The sequence below is a fragment of the Neophocaena asiaeorientalis genome, unplaced genomic scaffold (genome assembly GCF_003031525.2).
Source record: "Neophocaena asiaeorientalis asiaeorientalis breed wild unplaced genomic scaffold, Neophocaena_asiaeorientalis_V1.1 scaffold79, whole genome shotgun sequence".
Classification (NCBI taxonomy): Eukaryota; Metazoa; Chordata; class Mammalia; order Artiodactyla; family Phocoenidae; genus Neophocaena; species Neophocaena asiaeorientalis.
Window position 1 is genome coordinate 5,140,245 of NW_020175402.1, and position 9,699 is coordinate 5,149,943.

General features: G+C 53.5%; 1 protein-coding gene across 2 annotated transcripts in view; it reads left to right on the top strand.

The window, feature by feature from the left end:
* The window catches only part of WDTC1 (WD and tetratricopeptide repeats 1), a 68,656-nt gene extending 61,650 nt beyond the window's left edge, over positions 1–7,006 (top strand). For both annotated transcript variants that reach the window (XM_024766757.1, XM_024766756.1), the window contains exons 13-16: positions 593–828; positions 2,247–2,427; positions 3,368–3,560; positions 5,005–7,006. In XM_024766757.1, coding sequence (XP_024622525.1) covers positions 593–828; positions 2,247–2,427; positions 3,368–3,560; positions 5,005–5,202 — 808 coding nt within the window. In that variant the 3' untranslated portion in view covers positions 5,203–7,006. The remainder of the gene's footprint in view (positions 1–592; positions 829–2,246; positions 2,428–3,367; positions 3,561–5,004) is intronic.
* Positions 7,007–9,699: the final 2,693 nt, after the last annotated feature.

The window sequence follows — 9,699 nt, forward strand, 5'->3', positions numbered from 1 at the left end:
GAGGTAGAGGCCACAGCTGCTGTGGATCAGTCAGCCAGGACAGAGGGGCGTCTGGCTGAGGGCTTGCTGCCCGCTGGTCAGACCCTGAGTCCCCAGCCTGGCCCTTCTGGCTTCCCCGGAGCACAGAACTGTCCTTGAGGGCCCCCCGCCTTGGACATGGCTTTGAAGGCCAGCCGGGGGGATTTGAGGAGGTGGATAGAGGAAGGGAGAAGGAGAGCTTGGGGAGCCTGAGGCGGGCAAGATGCCAGGCCTTCTGCTGCAGAGCTGCGGGTGCCTGGGGTGAGTGGGTGCGCAGTTGCACGCTGTGTCCAGCAGAGGGCAGCCGGACACTGGTTTTTGGCCTCACACCCACCTCCCACCCTCTACCTACCCTGCCAAGACCTCGGGGCTCCTGGCTTACCTCCTTAACGTAGTCTGTCTCCTGGGGAGCAAGGCCTGGGCTGAGCCAGGATTCTCTTCATCCCCAAGTACCCTTGCCCTGAGATCTCTCAACGGTGGGCTGGGGTGGACGCATGAAGCGCAGGAGACGGAATGGGGACTCCCTGCTTGCCGCGTGGCCCCACCTCCAAGCCTCGTTGCCCTGCCTTCCCAGGGATGGTGACCACTACGATGCTCTGAGGGACTGCCTCAAGGCCATCTCCCTAAACCCATGCCACCTGAAGGCGCACTTCCGCCTGGCCCGATGCCTCTTTGAGCTCAAGTACGTGGCTGAGGCCCTGGAGTGCCTGGATGATTTCAAAGGGAAGTTCCCGGAGCAGGCCCATAGCAGCGCTTGTGATGCACTGGGACGCGACATCACGGCCGCCCTCTTCTCCAAAAATGATGGCGGTGAGTCGGCACTGAGGCGGGGTTGCTGTCACTCTGTCTATTTGCGGTGCTACAATGACATTCTGGAGAGGACATAGTTCTGAGATAGGAGAGGCCTAGGCTTACGTACTGGTTGAGAAGCCACATGACTTGGAGACAGTCACTTGGTCTCTCTGAGACAAGGATTAGCAATGACATGTTTAAGGCACCTGGCGTATTCCCCCTGGGACTCAGGATAGGGGTCAGCTGAGCCCAGTGTGCCTCGCAGGTCATTCTCTTCTGCTCACAGACAGGGCCTTGGCCATTCCATTGGGATCTGAATTCGGGGTAGCTGGCTGGGGTGCACTTGCTCCAGTTTGCCTGGGTGCAAAAGAAACAGCAGCACAGGGCAGTAGAAATGCCTTGGGCACAGGTGTGGAGCCTCAGTTCCAATCTCAGCTCTGCCATGTGAAACCATGTGACCTTGGGCAAAGCACAGCCTCTCCGAACCTGCTGCCTACCTGCAGAGAGCATTCGAGGCCCTGCCCAGCTCAGCTGGTGGCACTGGAGAGTAAACTAGGTAGTTGTGTGGTCTACAAACATGAGAGGGGAGCTCACTGAGGGCAGACACGGATCTTCCCTGTCTCCTTTGCAGTTTACTAACCACGGGTTGATTCGTTAGCCTGAACAGTGCCTGGCACTGTGCTGGGTCCTGGGAATATATCTGGCAACAAGTCAGATGGAATTTCTGTGTTCACGAGTCTGTAGCCTAGTGAAGGAACCAAGCGATGGAGGAATAAAGAATGCCCTGCGGCCCTGCTAGGGTGCAGGTGTGGTGGGGAGGGCTTGATGGCAGCCTGGGGTTCTTGAGGAAGAGACATTCAGGCTGAGACCTTGAGGATGCAGAGGAAGAGTTAACTAGATGCAGAGTGTAGCTGTGGGAGGTGAAGAGTTCGCCCTGAAGCAGGCAGGAACAAGGCACTAAGGAGACAGGCATGATTTTACCCAAGGCACCTAACCGATTAGTACCTCATTTGGATCCATGATAACTTGTCTGCTAGAGAGGGAGGGCTTGGACCTTACTGCCTTCAGAGCTATGGATCTATTTAGAAAAATCTCCCCCTCGAGGCTCTCTTGGCAGTGCTTTACCCTCCCCTCCCTGCCTCTCGCATCCACAGAAACAGACCTTGGGTCTGTGCATCCTTGGGGCTTCCAGACGTTATTCAGGGACCTAAGCCAAGGCCCTCTTGGCATCAGAGGTCTCCTCTTGAACACTCTCAAGGCCAGGATCCAAAGATACTTCTTTCTCATAGTTGTTCCCAGTTTTCCAGGGAAGAGGTAGAGACGGGTAGCCCTACATTGCTTACTGCTTGGACCGAAAACCGGCTCAAGGGTGGGGAAAAAGCGGGGGAGGCGAGAGAGGGACAGGACTCTCACCTTTCCTTGTTCTCTGCCCTCAGACGAGAAGAAGGGAGCTGGTGGTGGTGGCAGCGGCCCCGTCCGCCTCCGCAGCACGAGCCGCAAGGACTCCATCTCAGAGGACGAGATGGTGCTGCGGGAGCGAAGCTACGACTATCAGTTCCGCTACTGTGGCCACTGCAATACCACCACAGACATCAAGGAGGCCAATTTCTTTGGCAGGTCTGAGGCCCTGAAGAGGAGGAGGGCACAGCCCTGTTGGCAGCAGGAGGTTGGGGTGGGGGTGGGGGGCATGGGGACACAATGCTTTCAGAAAAGTCTCACATCCCAGCTCTGCCTTTGTACCCTTGGGCAAATGGCTTCATCTCTGTGGGTCTCAGTTTGTTCACCTCTGAAATGAAACCGGCCCTCCCCACTCAAGGGGCCGTAACAAGGGCTAATGAGGTGACCCAGAAAGCATCCAGTGCAGCACCTGGACTCTTCCTTACCCGCACCTCCTGCTCCCCGTGCACCCACATGCCAGAGCTTGGGTTCTGTATCTGGTTGCTTGGAGCCTTGGGCAGGCACCCTCATAGGCTGTCAGTCTTGGCAATCTTTTGTGCCTAGAACTGTGCCCCCGGTACTGAGGGACCTAGCCCATGTCTCAGACACCATCACCCCCAACCCTCCTTTGTAGATGCTGTACTTTCTTTGGGTAGGCGAGATACACGAATGTGAATTAAGAATCTCCGTCAAGATCCCTTCTAAATGTCAATGGTGTGTCAGGGGCAGATGTGCTGTAGGATTTCAGGGTCTGGATCCAGGAAGGCTAGGACTACTGAGGGAAGGCTTAGGCAGGAGTGTTCCCAGAGACCTAAGAGATGCACCATCTGGTCCTGGCACCCAGGGTGCTTATAATGTACTTTGGGGGAGAGTAAGTAGGAGAGACCTAGGCAGTCCCTGACCCTGAGTTTAAGAGAACAGTTGAACTGTGACACCGCTCTGCAGTGTGGAGAGAATTACCGTGTGCATGGGAGTTCCGAGTCAGGTAAAGACCCCAGAGTTCGGGGGGCCGAGCGGCTCCAGACTTCCCTGCTCTCCCTTTCCCTAAGCCATGCAGCCTCTGCTTGAGGCCACAGGGCAGTACCCCACCTGACCTCCCTGCCCTTTGCCCCCCCGCCAGCAACGCTCAATACATCGTCAGTGGCTCTGATGATGGCTCCTTCTTCATCTGGGAAAAGGAGACCACCAACCTGGTCCGCGTGCTCCAGGGGGACGAGTCCATCGTCAACTGCCTGCAGCCGCACCCCAGCTACTGCTTCTTGGCCACCAGCGGCATCGACCCCGTTGTGCGGCTGTGGAACCCCCGGCCAGAGGTGAGGGTGTGGCAGGGTGGCAGATGCCAGACAGGAAGGTAGGGATGGACCCTACGCGAGGCCTCCAGCTGAGCCCATGAGCATTGGGAAGGGCAGTGAGTCACACAGAGGCTAGGAGCTGCTAGGATGAGTGAGCTCTCACCCCAGGGCCCCAGGCTGCATCAGGGTGGGAGCCAGCAAGCTCTGAAAGCTCCACATGAAGTGGGCAGTTCCAGGGGCAAGACTTGTCTCCTGCCTTCCAGAGGCATATCCTCGAGCCAGCTGGCACAGGTGAGACTCACATATGGGAAACAGCAACCAAGGACTGGGTGCGGGAGGGCAGGGAGGGAACCAGATCAACTCCAACACCACTTCATGAGAACGGTACCTCAGAGGCTCCCTAGGTACCCTGCCCCTCGTATACCACTGCCTTGTGTCCCCCAGAAGCTGTGCGGAGGCCTGTCCCTCAGTCACACGAGAAGTATGTAGGTTTTAGAGTCTGATGGGCCTAAGTTTGAATCCTGGTCCCTCCACTTACTGCCTGAGGGACTCAACCATCTCTGATCCAGGTTTTTGCCATCTGTACATTGGAATGGGAATGACATTACCACCTCAGAAGGTTGCTTTGAGGATTAAAGAAGTGATGCCTATCGTGTGTCTGGCCCACAGGGACACTTAGGACGGTGTGGTAGTCAGTGTGGGTAGTCAGGTGGGCTGGCCCCTTGCCCTCTGCCCCACCTCCTCCCCCTTCCCAGCTGGCAAAACAGAAGTCAAGAGCTGTGTCTAATTTTCTATGAATTTTAAAGAGAGAAACCCTATAGGACCCTTCCTTGGGGGGAGAGGAAAAGGAGGATAAAGGAATCCTCTTTGGGAGTGGCAACAAAAGAGTGGGGTGGGGGGAGTTATATCTGTGCTCCCGCCTCAGGTATATAGTTTGTGTGCCCAGCATATCCTGGTGTGAATCCTCCCTCATTTATGTCCATGTATGCCACCCCCATATATATAACCCAACGTGGTGTGCTCCCCGTATATGTCTTGATGTGGTATGTCCTCGTCATTTTCCAGCGTGGGGTCTCCAGTGTATACCCTACTATGTGTATTCCCCCCAGTTTATATCCCAGTGTGTTGTGTCTCCTCCAAGTGTATATTACCACGTGCCCCCCAACCCCAATATGTACAACCCCGTGTGGTGTGTCATCTCCCTCACATACAGCCTGGTGTGTGTGTGTGTGTGTGTGTGTGTGTGTGCGTGCGCGCGTGCGCGCACACGCGCGCAGGCCCGTCTGTGTGTATGTTTGTCCCATACATATCCCAGGATGCATTCCCCTCTATGCGTGGACACAACATGGATACACCCATATACATCTCCTGGTATGTACCTACCCTCTCCATACGTATAGCTCAGTCTGTGTGTGTGTCTCCCCTGCACATATATCCCAGTAGTATGTGTGCCTCCCCCCCACAGAGTGAAGACCTCACAGGCCGAGTTGTGGAGGACATGGAGGGTGCTTCCCAGGCCAACCAGCGGCGCATGAATGCGGACCCGTTGGAGGTGATGCTGCTCAACATGGGCTATCGGATCACAGGCCTGAGCAGTGCGGGTGCTGGGGCCTCTGACGATGAGGACAGCTCCGAGGGCCAGGTGCAGTGCCGGCCCAGCTAGGCCCTCCTAGCCCTGGTCCCCAGCCCCTGCTACCGGCTGGGTCCTCCGCCCCTGGGCAGGAGGTCAGGGGGTTCTGTTTTGGTTTGTCTTCCCCTTCCCCCCATTTTTTCCTTTTCCCTGTTTTGTTTGTTAGTTTGGCATTGGGGGTGGGGATTGCTACAACTTGCTGGCTTTTGGACTTTTGGGCAATTGCCCCTCGACTGGCCCCAGCCCTGAGCAGAAGAGCAGGAGAAGCCCCTCCATAGGCCCACCACCACCTTGCACTTCCGTGTCCCTGGAGGGCTCCGGCCTGCCTCGAGTGGGGAGGCAAGGGCTCAAGCTGTCTTCAAGGACTGCCCTACCCTTCAGTTGGCAGCAGAAAGGGGAGTGGAATTCCCAGTCCATAAGGGCTAGCCTTGACCTGTTACCATTCTTGCTTCTGGTGGGCAAGGCTAGCTCCCTCCTGGTCTTCAGGGAAGGTTCTGAAAAAGCATAGGGTGCCCCCTTCCTTGCAGAGCCATTCTGTCAGGGTGGAAACAGAAGTAAGGATGGGAGCCCTGGAGGGGCAAGGTCAAGCCACTGCTTACTTGCAGTACAGCGTCCCTGCCCTCCTCCCAGGCACTGGCTCTGGGTCCTGCACCTGCCCTCACTGGCCACCCCTGGAGGCTTAGCCTTTCCCAAGGGCCCTGGCAGTGTGGGGCACCACACCATTCCCCACCCATCTGTGCCAGCCCTTCTGCACTCTGGAGGGCCACTCTTCCTTCGGGCGCTCTTCAGCCTCACTGTGACCTTTCTGCCAGAGCTCCCAGCCAGGCCTCCTCTTGCTGAGATGGCACTCCCTGCTAGGAGCCTTCCAGGCCCTCCGTGCCCTCCCTCCCATCCCACATGCTGAGCCGCCACAAAGACCAAAGAAGTGATGGCTTTTCTCTGTCCCCTGCTGCTCTGGGGGGAGGGGGTGGGTCTCCTGAGCCACTCGGATGGGGAAGTCCCTAACTCAGCCCCCCTCCCTCCTCAGCAGCCTGAGCTTTACACTGGATGCAGCGGTCACCCCACCACTCACCAGACCTCCCTCTTTGCCCCCTTGGCTCTCAGCTCAGGAGCTGCTCCCGTAGTTGGTTCATCCTTCCTCCCCTCTCCCTCTTCACTCCCCTCAGGGCTCACTTGGCTCCAGCCCTCCAGCTGCAGCCTCTGGGGAGAAGCAGCCTCCCTCGCTCCCTCCCTCCCTCCCTCCCTCCACCCTGACTCTGCCAGGTGCCTCCTCTCGGCCAGGCTTCAGAAAAGCCCTGTAGACAGCAGGGCCATGTTAAAAGCTTTTTCACAGTTTTGAGAAGATGAGGGGTGGGAGTGGGGGGTGGTGAGGATAGTGGTGGGGGTCTGGCACCATCTCGTCATTGCTTTAATCCCAGCAACACAGGTGGCAGCCTCTCGCCCTTCCTCTCCCCCCGTCCCTCTTCCCACCCCTCTCTTCTAGCTTGGTAATGAAGTATATTTATTGGTGAAGGAAACAGCTGCTGCTGCTTCTCCTGCTGCTGGGACTTGCTCCCCTGTCTCTTCTCCACGACCTTTCTCCAGCCGGGAGGGGAGAGCGGGAGTACTGGGGCTGGGCCCTGGGGCCCAAGGACTAGCAGGGGCCCCTTTGCTTTCCTGTGTTCGAGCCACCCGCCATTTCCTCTGTCCCTGCCTCCTGCCTGCCCAGCCTGGGCCCTGCCGTGTGGAGAGACACATAAGCCTTACTGTCCTCTGGGGGCAGGAGCCGAGCCTTTTTGTTGCTCCGCTCCCAGGAGAGTGAGGGTGACGCAATTGATTAAAACCATTTTGTTCTAGGTGTGGCTGGTGGCATTTGTGGGGTGCAAATGCGTCTTGGGATCAAAGTGAGAGTATCTCACCTCTGTAGCTCTGTGACTTTGAGTAACCACACCTCTACTGGGTAGAAGAGGGCCTGCCTTGGAGGGTCACCAGCCTAGCAGGGCCAAGTGCAGAGCCCGGCACTGGTGGCTGTGATTTGCAGTAATAATCAGCTTTCACTCTCTGGGCTGTTTTCTCATCTGTAAAATAAGGAGGTTGAAGTCTTAGCGGTTTTTCAAACTTTTAAAATCACAACCCAAACAAGAAATACACATTTTACATTGTGACCCAAGATACCCACGCTAATTTGTATGTATATACTGAACATAAGTTTTACACAGTAATACGCTTGCTACATGCAATGTGTTCTGTTTACCATTCTGTTAAGGAGAAAAGAATGCTGACTATAACCCACTACGTTGATTTCACAACCTGCAGTCTCTTGATGGGCCCTGGATTAGAGGATTTCTTAGACCAGAGGTTCCCAAACTTTCTTAGCTCACTGAACCATTAGTGTCTCAGTAGTTTTTTCAGGGACCCCCTAAGCCAAAAGAAATACCTAACATTTCAATGTGTTAGTTAAGCCCGGATCACTTAAGAAGAATTTATGTCCTACCAAGTTAGTCATTTAAAAAATTAATACATGTAAGTTAGAGGAAACTATCTTTATTTCATTCTTGAAGAAGTACAATAACTAATGGAATCTGTGTGCTTGTGGGGTGCTGTAAAGCTTTGTCAGGCTTGCTAATCAGATCGGACCGCACCACCCTCATTTCCTGTCCCACATCGACCTTCATATCACAGCAACCGCTAAAAACCCAGCTTCTCAAAGATGACGTAATCAAAGGAGTGTAGTGCAATCTAATGATTAAACGCTGAACCACCTTGAGCTAGTGGTCCTCTCGGTAGCCAACAGATGCTGAGTAACTCTAAATTCGTAATATCCTCCTGTGCTCCTGTGACTTTGCTGTGGCACCCTAAGGTGCCCTGACGCACAGTTTGGGAACTGTGGTTCAACACTGGGGGAACAACAGTTTCACTGGTGAGATTTTGTGATTATTCTGTTTGTGCATTTGGAGAGAACCAGGCTGAGGCCCGCAGGGTATACCCAGTTTAGCACCGGAGACAGAAAGGGAAGAGGTCCTGTCAGAGCACAAGGGCGATGTTCTGAAGCAGGTGCTTATCATTCCTCTGTGTTCCCAAATCGAAATCTGCAGAAGCTTCTTCAGGACATTTACGGACCAGGCAAGGAAGGGACGACGTACGAGGCCAAGGGAGTAGGGCGTAGTCTCAGGTGCCCTCATGGACCCTGAGTGATTCAGTTCAGCTGCATTGTAGAGGGTGGAGTGGCCCATGGACTCCAGGGGCAGCCAAACTGTGGAGGACTCCTGTGCTTGATGAGGGAGTGTAGGCTTGATCCTGTAAGCAAGGAGGAGCCATTGGAAGACTTTACGAGGGGCTCCATTCCATTTGGAATTGGTACTTTTTTTTTTTTGCGGTACACGGGCCTCTCACTGTTGTGGCCTCTCCCGTTGCGGAGCACAGGCTCCAGACGCGCAGGCTCAGCGGCCATGGCTCACGGGCCCAGCCGCTCCGCGGCATGTGGGATCTTCCCAGACTGGGGCACGAACCCGTGTCCCCTGCATCAGCAGGGGGACTCTCAACCACTGCGCCACCAGGGAAGCCCTGGAATTGGTACTTTTTTATTAATAGACTATTTTTTTTTTAAGAGCAGTTTTAGGCTTACAGAATATTGAAAAGATAGTACAGGGAGTCCCATATACCCCTCTCTCCCTGGCTTAGTTTCTCCTATTATTAACATCTTGCATTAGTGTGGTACATTTGTTACAATTAATGAACTGATATTGATACATTATTATTAACTAAAGTCCATAGTTTACACCAGGGTTCATTCTTTGTATTGTACAGTTGTATGGGTTTTGACACACGCATAATGTCCTGTACCCACATTGTCAAAAAATAGTTGCACTGCCCTAAAAATCCCCTGTGCTCCACCTATTCAGCCCTCACCAGCACGCACACACACACACACACACACACACACACACACACACACACAAACAAAAGGGAAGAAGAAAAAAGGTACTGAGTACTTAGGAATAAACCTAGCAAAATATGTACAAGATATTTATGAGGAAAACTATAAAATTATGATGAGAAAAATCAAGGGAAATCAGAATAAGTGAAGAGATATTCCATGCTCATAAATAGGAAGACTCAATACTATTAGATGTCATTTCTTCCCAACTTGGTCCATAGCTTCAATGAAATCTCAATCAAAATCGCAGCAAATTATTTTGTGACTATCAACAGACTGATTCTAACGTTTATATGGAGAGACAAAGACCCAGAATAACCAACACAAATAACAAAGAGGAAGAGCAATGTCAGAGGACTGACCCTACCCAGCCTCAAGACTTATCATAAAGCTCCAATAACCAAGACAGGGTGTCATTAGCAAAGGAACAGACAAATGAGTGGAATGAATTAGAGAACCCAGAAGTAGATCCACACAAATATGGTCAACTGATCTCTGACAGAAGAGCAGAATCAATTCAGTGGAGAAAGGAAAGTCTTTTAAAAAAAGTAGTGCTAGAAGAACTGGACATCTACATGCAAAAAATACATACATATATATATATATATATTCAC